At 36.4% G+C, this 20,753-nt stretch overlaps 1 protein-coding gene across 1 annotated transcript; it reads left to right on the top strand.

Annotated features, from left to right (window-relative positions):
• Positions 1–267: 267 nt before the first annotated feature.
• LOC109212860 (myosin-6-like) lies at positions 268–20,626 on the top strand. Its single transcript, XM_019376557.1, has 39 exons — positions 268–711; positions 1,581–1,709; positions 1,882–2,025; positions 2,116–2,261; positions 2,342–2,501; positions 2,641–2,699; positions 2,812–2,971; positions 3,690–3,839; positions 3,929–4,065; positions 4,203–4,349; positions 4,479–4,580; positions 4,978–5,035; positions 5,117–5,218; positions 5,828–5,865; positions 6,177–6,303; positions 6,399–6,569; positions 6,680–6,811; positions 6,889–6,998; positions 7,071–7,131; positions 7,973–8,150; positions 8,231–8,436; positions 8,732–8,851; positions 10,054–10,152; positions 10,784–10,996; positions 11,105–11,244; positions 11,383–11,494; positions 11,587–11,631; positions 11,720–11,800; positions 11,894–12,064; positions 13,315–13,470; positions 13,613–13,804; positions 15,475–15,600; positions 15,722–15,792; positions 15,877–15,976; positions 16,074–16,130; positions 16,494–16,550; positions 16,747–16,827; positions 16,935–17,017; positions 20,120–20,626. Exons 1-39 carry the CDS (start codon positions 709–711, stop codon positions 20,232–20,234), a joined length of 4,539 nt encoding a protein of 1,512 aa, XP_019232102.1. The 5' UTR covers positions 268–708; the 3' UTR covers positions 20,235–20,626.
• Positions 20,627–20,753: the final 127 nt, after the last annotated feature.

Genomic DNA, 20,753 nt, shown 5'->3' on the forward strand with positions numbered 1-20,753 from the left:
CAAAACATAAATTGACAACATTACACGATGTCGTATAACCTAATCAAACGCTATATCCGCGGTACATTACCGCCGCGCCGTTTTAAAAGGTAGGGACCACGGATAATATCTTGTCCGCGTTTCTAACCTGTTCGATTTTGGTACTCGCTGTAATAACGCGAATCTAGGAGGGTAGACTTGGTATTCATTTACATTTAACAGATATTCTTATTACTCTCTTTAATTACAATTAGTCATTAAATTACTTACTTATTAATATAACTTAGTCCAAACCCCAAACAACGTGGGCTTTGTGAAAGAAGCAAGAAAAAGAAAAGAAAAGAAAAGAAAAGAAGACGAAAAACCAAAAAACTCAAACAAAGCCTCAATTCTTTCCTATTCATTAGAGCATTTTCTTGAAATCTTTAAACCTCTCCGATTTTTCTTTAATTTTCCACGAAAAATCGGACTGGTTATTGGTACAGAATAAAGGTTTTTTTTCCCCAGTTCATTTGCTCACTAGATCTTGATTTGAAAAAGTTGAAAAAAATTTGAGTCAAGTTGAAGTCAGAGAGCAATAGAAGAAAAGTGGAGTCTTGCTTTATACTTGTCATTTTGAGGAGAAAATCAGATTGGGTTATTCAGTCACTGGTTTCTTGATCTGTTTGAATTCAGAAGCTGATTTAGAAGTCGCCCAACAATCTGATCTGATTGGACTCATTTAAAAATATGGTATTGGATTATTTCTTCTTCTGTCATTATTGCAGTATAGCATTGTTTGATTTGCATTTCTTGATATTTTTTTTTTGAACGGATTATTTGATTTAAAGGGTATTCCTCATTCTTATTAGATTGTGTGATTGATATTTTATGCCATTGGGCAATTTGTTCATGCTGACTAAGACTTGTTTATGCCATTTTATTTTGCTGATATAATACTGTAAAAACTTCATCTTTGGTTGAGAAAGATCATATATTGCTACAATCTATTGATGTAGAAGGGACTATGTTGTTTTCTTTTACTTTGTATCATTCTCTTTTAGGTCGAATTGTTAATTTTAGGTCAAGTTGGTCATGGTGATTAGACTTATTTATGTCTTTTCTATCGCTGACTAAGTACTGTCAAAGCTTCTGCTTTAGTTAGTACATTCTTAGACGCTACGAGTTTAGTAAAGCTGAAGTAGTATGTTAATGTTTTTCTCAATTTGTGTAGTTTATTGACTTGTTGTGTTAGCGGGTTGGAGGTAGGGTCATGGTTGATGCTTCATCTCCTGCATCAGCATTATTAAGCATCTCAAAGAAATTAATGTTTAATTTCTGCCACTGTCATGCTTTTCAAAGTAAAGTTGGTATACTAGTAAAATTTCGTGGTGCACTCTCATGTATTTCTGCAACTTTTTAATGGTCGATGAGAGTGAGTATTGAGCTGAGTTGCAGCGTAATAAAATGATAAACAAATCATGACCTTTATGTGGCAGCCTCAATCTGAGTTATATTCAGTCTGCTTATAAGTTTTAGGGCAGCATAAAAGAGTATAAACCATTGGTATGGGCTATAATACATAAGTCTGAATGGGCAACCCCACATTGTTGTATTTGCAGGCTGCTTCCGTTAGTTTACCGGTTGGTTCTCTTGTTTGGGTGGAGGATCCTGATGAAGCCTGGATAGATGGGGAAGTTTTGGAGGTTAATGGTTCAGACATAAAGGTTCTCTGCACTTCTGGTAAAACGGTAAGTGAGCACATGGCATCTTACTGTAGGAAAGAAGTAAATGATGAGCTGGTTCATTCAACGAACAGGACATTGAGTTGTATCTTGCTTACTCTTTCTAACACATTGGTAATCAAGCAGAGTTTTGGGATACGACGAACCTCGTTCATTTACTTGCTGAAATCTATGGCAGGTTGTTGTTAAGTCTTCTAATGTCTACGCCAAAGATACTGAAGCTCCGCCTTCTGGTGTCGATGACATGACGAAGCTGGCTTATTTGCACGAACCAGGAGTCTTGCATAATTTAAAGGCTAGATATGATATTAATGAAATATATGTGAGTTTCTTGTCATTTTTTAAGATCTCTCTTTTTAATGTTCCGGGGTAATTGTCTTTAATGAAGTAACCTAATAAATGATGATTACAGACATATACAGGGAATATATTAATCGCTGTCAATCCTTTTAGAAGGCTACCTCACTTATATGATACACATATGATGGCCCAATATAAAGGTGCAGCATTTGGGGAGCTAAGTCCTCACCCTTATGCTGTTGCAGATGCGGCATACAGGTCTGTGCTTCTCTGTTGTTTATGGACCAAACAGTCTATTTTGAAATTGTCATTTAAAAATATATTTACTATGGATGCAGACTCATGATCAATGAAGGAGTAAGTCAGTCAATTTTGGTTAGTGGGGAGAGTGGCGCTGGTAAAACAGAAAGCACCAAGCAACTCATGCGCTATCTTGCTTATATGGGCGGGAGAGCTGCGGCTGAAGGTAGTAGATCAGTCGAGCAGCAAGTCCTGGAGGTAATAAATCTTACACTGTTGTACCTAGAGTGTGGACAATTGATTGCCGATAATTGTTGTTTTTGTAGAGCCAAATATCATCCGTTGCCATTGAATCTTAATCTGATCTTCGCGATGGCTGCATTTTTGCTTATTGCAGTCTAATCCTGTTCTGGAAGCTTTTGGTAATGCGAAAACTGTCAGAAACAATAACTCAAGGTTGGATAGATTTTTCAGTTTATTAAGTGATCAGAGGGCATAGGGTGCTATATTAACCTCTGGTTGGATTTTTTTGGGAATAATTTCCACATGTTTGTAATTTCGATTGCAGTCGTTTCGGTAAGTTTGTGGAGATCCAGTTTGACCAGAAGGGAAGGATTTCAGGAGCTGCTGTCAGAACGTATTTACTCGAAAGATCTCGTGTTTGCCAGGTGTCTGATCCTGAGAGAAATTATCATTGTTTCTACATGATTTGTGCTGCACCACCGGAGGTAATGGGACCACTGTTTGCTTCATTAGATGGATTTCTAGGAAGAATAAGCATCCTGAACAAGCAGTATTTTATGTTGTTACCCGCTTGAATATTCAGTTCCCTCTTATGTTTTGTTGGAAAATTCAACCAAATTTTTTCATTCACTGTTGCACTCTCGCTTTTACAGGCCACCTATGCCCTTTTTCCTAATGGTACCTGATTTGACATTGTAAATTGTTCTCTCCTCTGACAGCTTATTATGATATTGGCTGATTTTATATTTTGTGATTGGCTTCAGAACTTAAATAATAGTCCAATATGGGTTATCCAATCGAACACCAAATCTTCTTCAGAGTGTAGATATCCACTGGACATGAAGGGTAAAAGATGTTAATATACACGGTTATGATTTTTTTCTTGATAGATAACCCAGCAACTTCAATATTGGTCATTTGTGCCCCTCCTGAGTATGCTTTGCCCCTAATAGTAGAAAAATAGTACCATACTTTTGTTTGAGTAGCTGATAGGGAAACCATCTTCGCATTTCTACAATTCGTTTATAAAAAAATCTGATACAATACTTTGTTTTAGTAACATAATTAGTGCAGGTGCTGCAATCTTTGCCTGTGTGCTTAACTCCTTGTCCTTCTCTCTTCGATATCTTAGTTCATATTGAGGAATAATCTCTCATATGAACATGTTTGCCAAGCTTCTTATTTTATCTTCTACACTTTCAGGACATTAAAAGGTTCAAATTGGACAATCCTAGGACATTTCATTACCTCAATCAGACAAATTGTTTTCAGCTAGATGAGATTGATGATTCCAAAGAATACTTGGCTACAAGAAGGGCAATGGATGTTGTTGGCATAAGCTCTGAAGAACAGGTATCTTTGGGAATTTACTATGACAGTAAAATATGCTTAAATCTGGATTTTCCTCATACTTTCTTGGTTACCTTGTGCATTCTTCCCAGGATGCAATATTTCGGGTAGTGGCAGCAATTCTCCATCTTGGAAACATTGAATTTGCAAAGGGGAAGGAGATAGATTCGTCTGTGCCCAAAGATGAGAAATCTTGGTTTCATCTGAGAACTGCTGCTGAGCTATTCATGTAAGTGGTATATTATTAACATTGAATCAATGCATACTATTCTCTTTTACTGGTTTGAAGCATTTCTTTTATACACACACACACACACATTTATATATAGACACAGAGTAGCCACTAAACATATATTTTACTCATAGGTGTGATGTAAAGGCTCTAGAGGATTCTCTTTGCAAACGCGTTATTGTAACTCGTGACGAAACCATCACCAAATGGCTGGATCCAGAAGCTGCACTTACCAGTAGAGATGCTCTTGCAAAAGTTGTGTACTCAAGATTGTTTGACTGGTAAGATTTAGTTTTGTGTCTGGACAGGAATTACATGACAGGTTCAGTTATCTTCTTTGCTTGTAGTATTCTTTACTTCTACAAAAATAGATTGTCAGTTTATTCAGACCCTTCAACATTTGTTTGCAGGCTGGTTGATAAGATTAATAGTTCAATTGGTCAAGATCCCAATTCTAAATCTTTGATTGGCGTGCTGGATATCTATGGATTTGAGAGTTTCAAGACTAACAGGTGCTTTACTTGTTGCCTTTTGGTTGGATTGTACGTGAGTTATCTCTTGGAGTGAACTATTAAAGAGTTTCCTTGACATCTCCACAAGCAATCAAGTGGCATGGTACTTCACCTTGTGTCAAGGGTCACAATTATTTTATTGAAATTGTATTGTATTTATCTGTACACTTTCATTGATCACATTTAACGTGGACTTAAGATCTTGTTGTTAGTTGTTAGTTAACTGTTCTTGGTTTCTTTATCCGTCTGATATTTATGGAAGCTTAAGAACGCACACTCTAGTATCTTGTTACATTTTGGTAACTCCAGAGCGTCTGAAATTTTTTGCATCTCAAAGCTGATTAGTTTTGGATATCCTTTTTGTATAATGCATCATTTTTGTGGATTATGTCTGCAGCTTTGAACAATTCTGTATCAATTTAACAAATGAGAAGCTTCAGCAGCACTTCAATCAGGTTCTGGCTGTCTCCTTTTCTTTTTCGCACTAATTTTGTGTCCTATGCACAGCTTTATGAAACCTACCAATGTTTTTGCAGCATGTTTTCAAAATGGAACAAGAAGAGTATACAAAAGAAGAAATTAACTGGAGCTACATTGAGTTCATCGATAATCAAGATATACTTGATCTGATAGAAAAGGTTTGTGCTGAGTTTTTGGGTGCATAAGGTTTTACAATTCTTTACATGCAAATGTCCCAGAATATATTTCTAGTCAGTTGAGTCAGTAAAGGAAAAGTTGCTGCTTTCCTCTTTGTAAAATCTCTGCAGTTCTTTTGGCAGTCACTTGTCTTCCATTAGGAATATGTTATTCTCTTTGCAAACATTTGTCTGATTTACTGATGCAGTGTTTTTCTGACTCGTTTTGCTAACATGTTGTGATCGTAGAACCTTTTGGGTTAAGGGTTTCCTTATTGCAGGTTTAGGGTTTAATAGCTTCAGAGATGATTTTTCCATAGATAAGCAGTAATAACAGGTAGCAAAAAGGTTTATGCACAGAATATAAAGATCTACAGAGATGTTCTAGTAGTAGAAGACCGAAAATCATGTTCTAGAATCTAATGAGCTAACTGGCTAACATCTTCTATTTTCTTCCTTATCAAAGATCTGCTTAATAATAGAACATAGATAACTTAGTTTGCCCTTCATTTTGTCATTTCAGTTTATTTTTTTTCTTATTTGCATTTGACCAGCACTTAATTACTTCCTCTTTCCTTATTTTAGTGACATCTTAATTTTTCCATTGCTCAGAAACCAGGTGGTATTATAGCACTCCTTGATGAAGCTTGGTAAGTAACTTGCTGAAGTTTTTCTTGTAGCCTTATCATGTTTTTTGGTAAAGTAATAAAACTTTATTAATGAAGGGCGAAACACACCTGTATACAAGTAGTATACCAAAAAGTAGAAAACCTTACAAACGATGTGGTTTTCTATGAACAACACCCAATCTTCTATACATATAGGAACCTTGTGGGTGCACAAAAAGTAACTGTAGCCTTATCATCCATTCCCACTTACGATTGTCGCACTTATTTGTGCTACTCATGCTCATGTTTGGTTGCTTAGAATGCTCACAATGTTTTCTTTTCTGTGTTTGTAGCATGTTTCCTCGATCTACTCATGACACGTTTGCTCAAAAGCTCTATCAAACTTTCAAAAACCATAAGCGGTTCTGCAAGCCCAAGTTGGCTCGTTCTGACTTCACTATTTGCCATTATGCTGGCGATGTAAGTTTTTTGATTCTTTTGACATTTCTAATATCTTGTTTAGAATTGTTAATTAACACACAATATGGATACTATATGCATGTTATTTTCTCCAGGTCACGTATCAAACAGAGTTGTTTCTGGAGAAAAACAAAGATTATGTTATTGCTGAGCACCAGGCGCTCCTGAGTGCTTCAACGTGTTCCTTTGTATCTGGGTTGTTTCCAACATCAAATGAGGAATCCTCAAAACAATCAAAGTTCTCTTCAATTGGCACAAGGTTTAAGGCACGTAAATTTCACTTCCTTTTTCTCATTTTTGCTTTTCCCTCTTATCCACTTGTGGGACTATACTGGGAGCACGTTTAACCGTGATTTGTTTCGTTCTATTTTTGCAGCAACAACTGCAATCTTTGCTTGAAACATTAAGTGCAACAGAACCCCACTATATTCGATGTGTAAAGCCTAATAATCTGCTAAAGCCAGCTATCTTCGAGAATCACAATGTTCTGCAGCAGCTGCGCTGTGGGGTAAGGAAGTATTGAATTTTCTTGTTGTTAGTGCCTGTGTGAGTTGGATTTGGCGCTCACTCTATTTCTAATTCTAGGGAGTGATGGAAGCAATTAGAATAAGCATGGCTGGATATCCTACACGGAAACCATTCTATGAATTTCTAGATCGCTTTGGCATCCTTTCGCCTGAAGTTTTAGATGGAAGGTATGTTATTACCTTGTGTAATTCAAATTGTTAACAGATTCTTATTTTATATGTTTGACCAATTCATGACAGTACGGACGAGGTCGCTGCATGCAAAAGGCTCTTGGAGAAAGTTGGACTTGAAGGCTACCAGGTAATTTTTTGAAATTACTTTTTTGGGATATGAAATACTTTCAAACTTTTGCATGTACTTCTCTATCTTCTGTATTATTTCAGAATATCACAAAAATCATTTGAATTTGCTGTAAATATGTGTTAACTTTCTGAACGTAGCTGTTTACTTGTACACATGTAACCATTTATTCACTAAGATATATCAAGTGAGTTGTGTCCCATTTTGTATTGTTATGCTTAATTGCCATATTTAAAAGAAAGTATAATACAAATGTTTGGAGGATCATAAGTTGATTGCTTTTACCTTTGTGGCTTGTCTCCCATCTCTTCTATGTCATTATCTCATTCTTCCTATTATTGCCCTATTATAGTTGGGTAATAGCTTTTGACAAATTATTTCATATATGATCTTCTTTCTTGTCTCTTTTGTTGGTTGACTCCTTATGGATGTGCTTTGAACTTGTTTAGATTTGCAATTTTTGACCAAACGATTGAAAAGTAAATAGGCAAATAAATAATAATAACAAAAGTCATTGTTTGACCTCTTTCTGGATTTGGCTGATCTCAAACGGGCTCCTGAATTTAGTCCATTTTCCTCTTCTTGACCATTGAGTGCTAAAATGCACTTCTTGAGTTTTTCTTCTCCTAGTGTATGCTGTTTTTTCTGCACATGATGCTGCAAACTTCGGTGGCAAGTCTAATATGCTGTATTTATTGTCTTCACAGAGTTGTTTTTGTTCTTTTTATAAGCACACTTTAATATGGTTTGAATATCAAATCTTCGTCCTAGTTTCGTTTGTGAGACTTCTCCCACGCCTAGGCTTTGAATGCCATTCATTGGTCCTTATTTGGTTTTGCAGATTGGTAAAACGAAGGTGTTTCTAAGAGCTGGTCAAATGGCAGAGCTGGATGGTCGAAGGACAGAGGTGCTCGGGAGATCTGCCAGCATTATCCAAAGAAAAGTTCGTTCTTACATGGCTCGGAGAAGTTTTACGTTGTTACGTCGGTCGACAATACAGATACAATCTCTGTGCCGAGGTAATTAATTTGCTGCATGCGCGGGTTCATACTTTAGGATTCATGTTAGTCATTTGATTGTTTCCACTTGGTTATTGTAGGGGAACTTGCTCGACGTGTATATGAGAGCTTGCGGAGGGAAGCAGCTTCTCTCAGAATCCAGACAAATGTGCGCATGCATCTTTCTAGGAAGGCTTACAAAGAGTTGTGGTCCTCAGCTGTTTCGATTCAGACAGGATTGCGTGGGATGGCTGCACGCGATGAGCTTCGATTCAGAAGGCAGAACAAAGCAGCAATTATTATTCAGGTAACCTTTCAATATGTGAAGGATAATTCTGTCTTTTTCTTTCTTGTTTCAGGAGAATGGTAAGCTTAGGCTAAGGTTATGGATAAGCGGGGTTCAATTTCATGACCTTCAGGTTTATGGTAGGACTGTAAATGGTTGAACCAAACCTTGGGGCTAAATGAAGGATAATCATTTAAAAATTTTGAGATGCATTCCTACTTTAATAGATGTAGTCTATTCGCAACAGTTTTCCAACTGAATAACATATCTCAGAAGCTACTGCTGAATTTTATGAACCCTCACACTGTATGTCCAGAGCCATTGTCGCAAGTTCTTGGCGTGTTCGAAATTTAAGAAGCTCAAGAAAGCTGCAATTACCACTCAATGTGCTTGGAGAGGTAGAGTTGCTCGTAAGGAACTGAAGAAACTTAAGATGGTAATTTCTCATTCTGCATCTCTCTTTATCAACTTTGTTGGACAAATTTTTCACTCTTTAAAGCTGTCTTATTTTGGTTATATATGCTGCCTGAAAATTGTCGGATACTCCTATATAAGATTACTGTATGCTTGAACCCTGTCGAAACTGATCGTGAATGGTTCTTGTGCTGACATCAAATTCTTGAATTTAAAAGTTACTTTCATGATTTTGGCCAAGGAAGTGGGAGTGACTGCTTTAAAGAGAATCACTGTTCAATTCTTAAAATAAATTATCCAAAAGGTCGACTTCATCAAAAAAAAAAAAAAAAGGTAGACCCCAAAAGGGGTGGCATTGCGATTGAATATTGGGGTGACAACCTTGGGAACCAGGTTCGAGTTCAAACTGTGGCGACATTTGGTGAATTCCTCCGATATGCCTAAGTCTTGGTAGGCAAAGTTACTCGGTATCTGTGTTGGTGGGAGGTAGTAGGTACTCGGTGGATTCGTTGAGGTGCATGCAAGTTGGCCCGAGCACCACCGCTATAAAAGAAGTTATTTAAGATGGTTCTCTAACTCCATGAACTTGCTAGCCATAGTACTAAATCAAAGACTACAAATAGGGCTCACATTAATAATTAAGGCCTTAATTTAGCAACCGCTTGGAGTCTTGGACTGCAAAAGGTATTTCACGTAGCTACTCAAGTTGCATATTTTTTCCCCTACTGCTGGGTTGACATGCTTTTCTAGGGTCCTGTTCAACAAAAGCATAATACATCATTAAAATCAGTACTTTATACATCTGTACGAATTGATTTTATTCCATGTTCCAATGATAGTACTTCAACAACTAGTTGTTATCTATAGAAGATTCCTTTTGTTTTAATTTTCGATTGGTGTTAAACATAGTCATATTGAAAGTCAACCATAATACATCATTAAAATCAGTACTTTATACATCTGTACGAATTGATTTTATTCCATGTTCCAATGATAGTACTTCAACAACTAGTTGTTATCTATAGAAGATTCCTTTTGTTTTAATTTTCGATTGGTGTTAAACATAGTCATATTGAAAGTCAACCATACATATTCTCCGCGCATTGTGCACTTCAACTGAAAATAGTTAAAGATACGAATATGCTTGCTAATATGACTCTTTTTCGGTTGCTAGATTCAATTTATCCTTTGACCTGAGTTCTGTTCTTACTTATCCCTATTCAGGCTGCACGGGAGACTGGGGCTCTGCAAGCTGCAAAGAATAAATTAGAGAAGCAAGTTGAAGAATTAACTTGGAGATTGCAGCTGGAGAAACGCATGAGGGTCAGTAGATAAAATTTTATACATAATTGTTCAGCCACATTTTGGTACTTGTTTTTTCATGACACAAAATATCCTTGATCAATGCATTCTCTAAAGCAAGTCCCAGAACAATCTTCTTTAATCTTTGTAGGTGCCTTTATTGATCCATTAAAAATCGGGGAAGAAAAACCAAAAATTGCCGTAAGAAAGTAATACCAAATATTGCCTGTTAATCAGGGTAAGGATTTTTTGGGTAGTGTTTAGAACTAGAAAAGATACACGCAGCTCTATAATTGTATTTGGTGAAGCGAATACTAAAGCCACAAGAATAGAGGGACTCGGTATAAGTAATGCACTGCTTCAGCTCCTTGAGAGATTTGGGTCCCTTTCTTGCTGTCTTTGTTTTATATCATTTGGAAACAGTGGTTTGTGGGTGATTGAATCACATCCAGTATCCCACTGGTCGAAAGCTACTTAGCTTGAAAAGGATGCATGTTTTTCAGCAAATGTGCCAAAAACTTTCAACTTTTGTGCGTGCTGAATAGAAGTAATGCTAGTGAGAATATAAGCTTGTCCCATCTCAACCATTATATCCTTATGTGATCATTTTGTTTCTTCCTTCCAGCTTATTATTCATATTCCATTTTTGTAGGCGGATCTTGAAGAAGCAAAAACACAAGAAAATGCAAAACTACAATCTGCTTTTCAGGAGCTGCAGGTTCAGTTCAAAGAAACCAAGGAAATGCTTGTCAAAGAACGTGAAAATGCAAAAAGAGCAGCAGAGCAAATCCCTATTGTACAGGAAGTCCCCGTTATTGACCATGAATTGATGAACAAACTTAGCATTGAAAATGAGAACCTAAAGGTAGGTCAACTGAAACATTAAAGCCAGATGTCTATTGTTGCTTGCTACGTTTATTAACTGAAGCCACTTGGCATTCAAGTTTTGATAATTATTTTCTTTGAATATTAGAGTATGGTAAGTTCTCTAGAAAAGAAGATTGGTGAAACGGAAACAAAATATGAAGAAACAAATAAACTTAGTGAGGAGCGGTTGAAGCAAGCAATGGAGGCAGAGTCCAAGATCGTTCAGTTGAAGACTACTATGCAAAGGTTGAATGGATTTTTAGGCATATGTTGCTTGAATTGAATAAATGTGTAGAAGTTTTATTGTCGTACAAACACATGTATTGACATTTAGGTCTAGTGCTAACTTTCATTACTCATCACTGGTTTTGTTTTGGCTATTAGGCTTGAGGAGAAAATTTTTGACATGGAATCTGAGAACCAGATTCTTCGACAGCAGGCCCTGTTAACCCCTGCTAAGCGGGTTTCAGATCATTCACCTAGTCCGGCTTCCAAGGTACGTACCAGGGAAAAATCATCATTTTCATTCTTCACTTTCCTTTTGACAACTACTGTTAACAACCCTGAGATAATGTTTTGTATTTTCAGATAGTTGAAAATGGACACCATCTCAATGATGAAAACCGGACTAATGTAAGACACTTTTGTAGTCATCAAGTTACCTCACTTGCAGGATGGTGTCAAACTCTTAATTACTGCTTACGAGGACTGATTTTTGCAGGATGCACCGAGTTTCACACCGTCTAAAAATTATGAAACCCCCGACAGCAAGTTGAGGAGACCTCCTATTGATCGACAGCATGTATGTGCTTCTATGGATACTTTATATTATCTTTTTCTTAATTTCTGATATAGAAAGTTTTGTCAACTGGAGTCTTTGTTGACCTTGTTACAGGAGGATGTTGATGCACTCATTGACTGTGTGATGAAGGACGTGGGGTTCAGCCAAGGAAAGCCTGTTGCAGCTTTTACCATCTATAAATGCCTTCTCAATTGGAAATCCTTCGAAGCCGAGAGGACCAGTGTGTTTGATCGTTTGATTCAGATGATTGGTTCAGCCATTGAGGTATGTACATGTAGTTGCAGATTATATTTACATTGACATGGACATGTTTCATGGATATTGAGAAACTGAAGATTTGGACCAAGGAACCCGCTAACATTGGACAATAATTGCCTGACTGCAGTAAAAAGTGATTTCCTGGTTCTGGTCAGACCAGGAGATAAACATACATTTATTTAAGTAAAGATATTGGAGATGAATATACGTTATCTTTAATATTGTTACAGAGAAAGCAATTCTGCAGTTGCTACCAGCATCGATTAGGAAAGGAAAAAAATCTGCACATAGCATTCCTATTAAAATTTTAAACCACTGTGGAGGGAAGTCAATATGATCTTCATCATCTTATTTACCTATATCATTTCTTTTGAGGATGTCAACAATGTATACGCAAGCAACTGTAACGTAACAGATTTTGGTGGAGTCAGTAGCTATATACATTTTCTCTTGAATAAGTTCATGAACTTCACATTTTAGCAGGATAACTTATGTTTCTAATCCTTCTTGTCTGGAATTGAGTTTTTCATTTTGAAGTTATCTGGAGGTGTTACATTAGAGATGATCCTGGAAATCAGAGACCTGTAGACAGCAATAAAAGGATTGAAGGTTGGAAAAGAAGTTATAAATCATAGTATATTGGACTAGATGGGAACTGCATCTCAGCGTGAGAATTACAGACAGTATTTAGCTGCAGCTTTTGGATAATATATTTTCGCCTAGTATAATTTAGTCAGCTGCTTATATTGTCTCGTCCAACCATCATCCACAACTATAGGTCATTACAATTTAATGTGAAATACTTCTTGATTTAGGAATCTCTATGTTTTACTTAGCTGGAGAATTGTTTAATAGTTTATATGGAAGTAGAAGTTTCCAGCTTTTAAATTTATCAGACATTCAAACCCGATTCAAATTATGATTTGATATCTTTCTGTATGAAATAAACTTGATACACCACATTTAAGGATTTACTTGGTGTTTAATTTTAGAGGCAACATGAATCATTACCGAAACATGGAAAACGAATATCAGTGTTCTAGTAACGTCAACGTAACCATCAGTAGTAAAGTGTGGAATAGGAAACTTATCTGTCAGTTTCCGCTTTCTGCTGAATGATGTAAGTCTTCATCCATGAGACATGAGTACCGGGAAAACAGGAGTGCCGCCTACTTTGTCAAATTTTTAAAGGTTGATGCTGCATTTAGAACCATTATGACAAACTTGAAGCATAACAAAGTATCTACTGATTGCAGAATCAAGAAAGCAACGACCACATGGCGTATTGGCTGTCAAATACCTCAACATTGTTGTTCTTAATCCAAAAAAGTCTGAAATCGGGTGGTGCAGTTGGTGCAACTCCTACCCGCAAACCACAACCTCCGACATCTCTATTTGGGAGAATGACAATGGTATTGAAGCTCTTGAATTTTCCTCACCTCTTGTTTAAGCTTGATTCTAGTAATCTAGTCCTGTCAAGAGTAATAGAATTTTGCTTTAGTAGTTTGACTCTCATATCTTTTCAAGCTGCTGATGGTGCTGTGTTGGTTTCAGGGATTTCGTTCGTCGCCTTCTGCGGTGAATCTTGCTGCAGCTGCAGCTGCATTGGTAGTACGCCAAGTTGAAGCAAAATACCCTGCTCTGCTTTTCAAGCAGCAGCTTACAGCATATGTTGAAAAGATTTATGGAATTATTAGGGATAACTTGAAGAAGGAGTTGGGATCACTCCTTTCCTTGTGCATCCAGGTTTGTTGAAAAATTCTCTCGGCAATTCACTAACTGCAGGATGCTCTTAGAGGTTGATGCATAATTGCCAATCCTTTTCCACTAAATTTTACTTTTATTTAAAGATGCTCAGTCAGTTTTCATTCATAAGCAGATATTCATGACTAATAATAGTCATAATATGCGTCATGGGGTATTAGGTCAGAGTCTACGGAGGATATTCTCTGAATTTTCTTTGTTTTTGCTTTTAGGAGAATCCTCAACATTCACGAAAGTTCTTTTCGTTTTTGTTTCCCTTGTCACTCAGCATAGGGTTTTTCATTCTCATGAGAAAAAGGGAACAGATTATAATGCCTATTTCCTTCTTTATCACATGTATTTCATGAAAAATTGATTACATGCAATATATCAAGTCTGTAAGCATTCAATTAATGTTCTCTTCGAATTTGATCAAGAGTAAACCAGGTCAGATGGTGAATTTTCTTTTGATGTGTACTGTTTCTCCCGTTCTGTCAATATTATTCCTTATTATGTTCCTAGAGAAAAGAAGAAGGATCATTTGCGCTAGTCATACAAATTGAAGTTCTTCATAGATAGTGCTTGGGATGTGCTTCTGATATTTAGGTTATCGAGTATAGCTCTAATTCAATAAAGAATGTTATTCGTCTCTCAAGTCAATATAAAAGCTCAATATATCATTATAAACCTATATACTTGTGCTTTTATTACTTGATTATCTTAGACTTGAGAAATAGTTCATCTGAAATGAGATACATGTATGTATATCATTTTAGGTTATTTGGTACAAAAATATTTATAACTCACCAAAGATAGCGATTATTAGCTGTTAGTTGTAGTGTTAAATATTTTGTAAAGATAAAGGAATTAAACAAGCTGAGCAGACTTGCTTTTTTTCTTTGGTGATAAGGTAATATTCTGTTGATGTTTGTGGGGTGAGCAGACTTGCTAATGTGTCAATGGTCCTTTAAGGCAAAACCGTTTCTGCTTAGCAAATAATAAAACTATAGGTTGCTATCAGTGCATAGGTATTGCTAGGGCTATGCAAGTTGCTGAAGGCGAGATGAATGTTTACGTAAAATGATCTGTTACCACACCCACTTATGAGCTTAAGTTGCATTTGCAACACCTGGGTTGGACTCAGTGTTTCGCCGCCCTTAGCATCACTATGTGAGTCACTTCAGTGCGTGCTAAGACAAGCACTCATGTCTTCTAATGCACACGAAACAGAGCTATCTCCCGGGAACTCCTCTATTAGTAATGAGCTACTGACTATCGATCATATCGTGAGAAAGGAAGGCGCCATCCCTTCTTTCTCTCACAATCATGATAAGCCGCGCAGTTGAACATTGAGTTGTGGAGGAACTGAGTATCTAAGTTGCATACTCGAGTGAAGAACTGAAATTTTGTTGCCTAGAATGTACATATACATATCGTTCTCGCTCTTTTGGAGAAGCTAGTTTTAGACTAGTAGCTATTCTTTTCCATTAATATGTTAATAGGTAAAGACCGATGAGAAATCTGCTTCTGCTCGTTTGTGGTTGTTTCTTGAGATTGTTTGAATTTAGCACTAGTATTCCCTTTCAGTTTTTAGTGTAGTTTTGTAGTCAGAGTTGGACTAAATTTGTCAATGCCTTCCTTCTACATAATAATAGTAATATGTTGAAATTCAGGCACCAAGGACTTCCAAAGGAAGTTTGAGAAGTGGGCGATCCTTTGGCAAAGACTCTTCGACAAATCACTGGCAGCGGATTATTGAATGCCTCAACTCTCTTCTCTGTACATTGAAAGAAAATTTCGTATGGATCTCATAATGTTTTTCTTTTACCATATTTCCAAGAAAAGCTAATGCTTGCAGTTTATATATGTCTATGGATGCGTGAAATAAAATTTTAAAACTAATTTTTGTTTATTTTTCAGGTGCCTCCAATTCTTGTTCAAAAGATATTTACTCAGACCTTCTCTTATATCAATGTACAACTTTTTAACAGGTGTGTGAATTTGTTATTCTAAGTTTGTGTTTTTATTATATGTTAGTTGTCAAATACTTATTCAGCTAAATTTGCAATTTGCAGTCTTCTTCTCCGAAGGGAGTGTTGTACATTCAGTAATGGGGAATATGTTAAAGCTGGTTTAGCTGAGCTAGAGCTGTGGTGCTGCCAAGCAAAAGAAGAAGTAAGTTCCGCATGTCTGTACTTTTACACATTGCTAGTCATGGCTCATTATTTTTGAAAAAAATTGGAACTCATTTCCTTTTTTTCTTTACTTGCAGTATGCAGGTTCTTCTTGGGATGAACTCAAACATATTAGACAAGCTGTTGGGTTCTTGGTATGTTAATTTGTTTCAATGTAGTTTGATGAAAGTTTCCAGCAAGTAGACATGGTTAATTCTGTAACAGAACTCCCCTGACATTTTTTAAAGAATTGAATGTATAGTGGTGGACTTGGCTGTTGAAGTTTTCTCGAGGTGTTTTAGCTAATCACTAGTTCTTATTGTTTCCTTTGGTATTGCAGCTGTCATGACTTGTTTGTTGCCAGATAATTATTGTTCATTTTTTCCTTTTTAGAATTTGTTCATGTCTACTTTTTTTTATGTAAATTACAGCACAGAATTGATATCAATTTTCCGGTTTGTTTTTATATATTGCAACAACAGCTGATAAAATTTCCTTTTCCTGTTACTTGTCCGCAGGTTATACATCAGAAGTATAGGATATCTTATGATGAGATCACCAATGACTTGTGTCCTGTAAGTCTCTCTTCCTCAAATCAGCATTAGCTCTGTAACTAATCTTGTATCACGAAATTCATATGTTGAAGTAAGAGTTAAAATTGGTTTTTTTTTCCTGTTGCCATTTAGATTGAACGAGTTCTTTGTCAAATTCTCCACTTGAGTTTAATACAAAACACCATACGTACTCTTTCTGAATTTCTTTCTTTTGCAGATTCTTAGTGTCCAGCAACTTTACAGAATCTGTACGCTCTATTGGGATGACAACTATAACACACGGAGTGTTTCCCCAGATGTAAGATATGCATATAGTGATGGCTTTTTTCTTATTGAAGTCCTACAGTGCGTTTTTGCCCGAGCATAGTTGAATTTTTTGAGAAATTCCCTTCTCTTTTGTTACAGGTCATATCAAGCATGAGGGTGTTAATGACAGAGGACTCAAACAATGCCGAGAGCAACTCTTTTCTATTGGATGATAATTCAAGGTAAGCAATTGTCCTCTGTGTTGTGAATATTTGTCCTCTTTTGCCAACTACACACCTTAAGTTTGTAGGGGTCCTATGACCCCCTAAACTTGTACGAAGTGAATCATTACCCCCTTATTTGCTGATGTGGCAAATAGAGTGTATTAACTCAATTTGAGGCGCGTGAGTGAAAAACAGGGCAAAAGAGTACGGCTTATGGCCGGAATACACCATATTTTCTGGTCAAACGCTGTTTTTTTCCATCAAAAGTGATATTTTCCGAACAAGAGTTGGGCAAATGTCATTCGTCCTTTTCAAATCCAACTCCTCAGCTTGTGTCAGAGCCACTTCCAGTAAATGCTGCCTCCTTTTCTGTATAGAATTCGAACACACAACCAACTCAAATCTTGTATACTACTTGTCATCACAGCTAACTCAATCTGCAGAAATCATCAAAAATTTCAAACAAAAACATGATGAAATGATTTTGGTCCTTTGATAATGATAAAAGAGATAAGGGGCGAAGATGATTTAAGTCTTTTGATAATTATAATAGGTGGTTACGGTGGAAAGATGATGAGGAGAAGATGGTGGGGGGAAAATCATTTTTTTTTTTTTTACATTTCCATCTCAAAAAGAGATGGTGGGGGGAAAAAGTAATAAATGAAACAAAAATCACGTCTTGGAAAAATGATGTGGAAAAGCAGGTGGCAGTGCGTGGAGTTACATTGCCCAACTTAAATCTGTTTTTTGGTTTAGTGGGGTGGTAATAACCCTTATTCTCCAATAATTCAATTAAGTTTTTTCCCTTGTCATCATCCCTATTTGAGAACTTCTGCGGCTAGTGATATTTTCATTTGAAAACTAACCTGTTTCAATCTTTCAAATTCTGTGGAATTAAAAGCATAAGTATAATTATTTGCTTCCCTAGCAAATAAATGTGTCCAAGTGTTACAGTGATCACCATTATATTTTCTCGACCTCTACTACCATTACGTGTATGGCAAAATTTTCTTTTGTCTGTTGAAAAATTTATTAACTCATCCACTCATTTGACTTGCAAATTGTGCTTTACACCGATTTTCTGAGCTTCTATTACGAAACTATCTGGGACTTTTTATTTTCTTCTTTAAACTTGTCTTCTAATTGTCAAAGACAACTTTCTGCATTTCAAATGTGGCAGATTCACTGTTATGTCAGTTTACTGCCCCCTACTTCCTTGAGGCATAAGCAAGTACTTGCATTTTCTTTTTCTGCTTATTATAAATGGGATATCTTTCAGCGCGTCTACATACATATGTCTTTTTCTGTTTTTGACTAAGAATGTTAGTTCTTCTGTTTCTTTGTTTTCCATATGATCCTCTAGTTTCTCTTTTTGTTCCTTGTACAATTATTAATATAAAACTCGAAATATGGAAAACAAAATGTCAAAGTTAGTTATTAGGCCAAACACCTATACAGCCCCTTAAACTTGGCTTCAATTTTCATTTCGACACTTCAACTAAGGTTAGTACCTATTGAGCACTCTAACTTTGTCCCACTTGTGCCTACTAAACACATTTTTCATAACCCCAAACAAACTTCAGTGTGTGAAACTACTTGCCATTGACCGAACAAATGACACCAATAAGAAAAAGACAAGTCAGAAAAGAAAAAGAAAGGTAAAAATCTGGAGAAAAAAAGAAAGAAAGAGAAAGAGAAATGGGTTTCATTCTAACTGTTCAAACTCGAGTATTTGGGGAGAGTCTTCAATGGAATCTGATTTCTTTCAAGCTCTGCAGCAGATTGACGACGTATGAGGTTGGTTCTATTGACTAAAACATAAATAGCTGAATACAAAGAATGATTTGAAGTTCCTGGAAAATTTGCGGAGCTTCATGGTCGGAAAATTCTCCGTCGTCTTCTTCGTCAAGCTCATACTTCACCAATTTTCTTTGATCCAATTTTTGATCAATTTTAAGTATCTCATCGATTCAACCTCCCGAGTCAACTTGTTCTCCATCTCTGATTTTTTAAATCTTTTTCCTCTCCGTTTCATGTTAGCTCGATTTCTCTGATGCCAATCTCAGTTTCCGGCGAATTTTTTCCGGAAAACTTTGAATGAGCTTGTACAAACGACCTATTTATCTAACTATTACCAGTGATGCGAGCTCTGAAAGTTTGCAGACGCTAGAAAGTTTTTTTTTTTTTTGATGAAGTGACGCTAGAAACTAATTTATGTAGCGAATGGCGCTAGAAAGAAATTTATGTAGCAAATGACATGTAACCTCAAATAATGGAGTGGTGGTGGCACTATGGCACGTGGTGTCGGGGAGAAAAGGAGGGAAGGGAAAGGATTGAGGGTGGTGGCAGTAGTAGGGAGAGAGGAGGAAGAAGGGGAAGGGTGGAGGGTGGTGTGAGGAGAAAGAAGAACGAAGGAGAATGGTGGCACTAATGACGGAGGAGTGGCAGTATGGAGTTAATAAGGTGATGATGCGGTTGCTTTAGAAAAAGGGGTTTTTTAAATAAAAAGGAAAAGGAAAAATATAATTTCAGATCCATTCACGCGCTTAAGAGTGGTAAAATACACTATTTATTTGCTGTGTCAGCTATTGTGTTTAATAGGCACACGTAAGACAAGGTTTAAGTGTTGAATAGGTACTAGCCTTAGTTAAGGTGTCAATGAAAACTGGAGCCAAGTTTAAGGGGCCGTATAGGAGCCAAGTTTAAGGTGCCAATTTTTTTCGCTAGCTATTGAGTTTGAGCAGATGGAAGTCGATGGAAGTCTAAATTTTGTACCAATAAATATATGAGTGAATCAATTTTAAGTACCAACAAGTTACTGACTGCAAAATTTAGTTGTATTATTGTATCAATAGAAGTAAAAGTGATTGGCTTTTTGATATCTAATACTACTGATCTTTATTAAAATATATTGATACAATTGCCACATCACCAATTTTAGATTTAGTGACAAGTTCTTTTCCTTATGAACAGTGTGTAGTTTCTAATGACTAAATTCCTTATGTTCTAAGTGTTGGATGGGACATGATATAGACAACTTAAGCCCTCAAGTGCAATCTTTTGAGCAATGTGAAGTAGGTGAAAATGTTAGCTATAACGAATACATGTCTTTTAATGCAGCATCCCGTTCTCCATTGACGAAGTCTCAGAATCGCTTCAAGTGAAGGATTTTGCAGATGTTAAAGCTGCAACACAGCTTCTCGAGAATCCAGCCTTCCAATTTTTACACGAGTGAGGCCTAGGAAACTCGAGGGGTTTCGTGCATTATCGTTACAGATTTGTTGAAAGATGTCCTAGGTGGATATATTCAATTTGTTGTACATTCATTCTTCTTTTTCTCTTTTCAATTTTTTTTACCCAATATAGATTGCTGTAAAATAATATTTTTTTTGTTTGTTTATAATTGTAAAATTTCAATAGCATAAAGGTTCAGTCAGCAAGTAGTGGGAGTTTTGTATTCGTTTTGGTGGAAAGAGCAGCAGCATTCTTTTACTAGGAAAAATAGGTTGGTAATAGTGATGGGTGTAAAAGTTTTGTATTCTATCTAAATTTCATTTATGTAATGACAGATAACACTGAACTCAACTATTGTCTTATGAAAATCATATTAAAGTTGATTTTATTTTACATTGTGTTGCAATTTTATTTGTAAGGATGTTATTCTCTGGTTATTATGTCTCATTTCTCAGCCTTGCTACATAATCCTTTTTTTGGTATAACCATATGATATCCGGAACCTAATGGCTCAACTAAT

This window comes from Nicotiana attenuata, unplaced genomic scaffold (assembly GCF_001879085.1).
Source record: "Nicotiana attenuata strain UT unplaced genomic scaffold, NIATTr2, whole genome shotgun sequence".
Classification (NCBI taxonomy): domain Eukaryota; kingdom Viridiplantae; phylum Streptophyta; class Magnoliopsida; order Solanales; family Solanaceae; genus Nicotiana; species Nicotiana attenuata.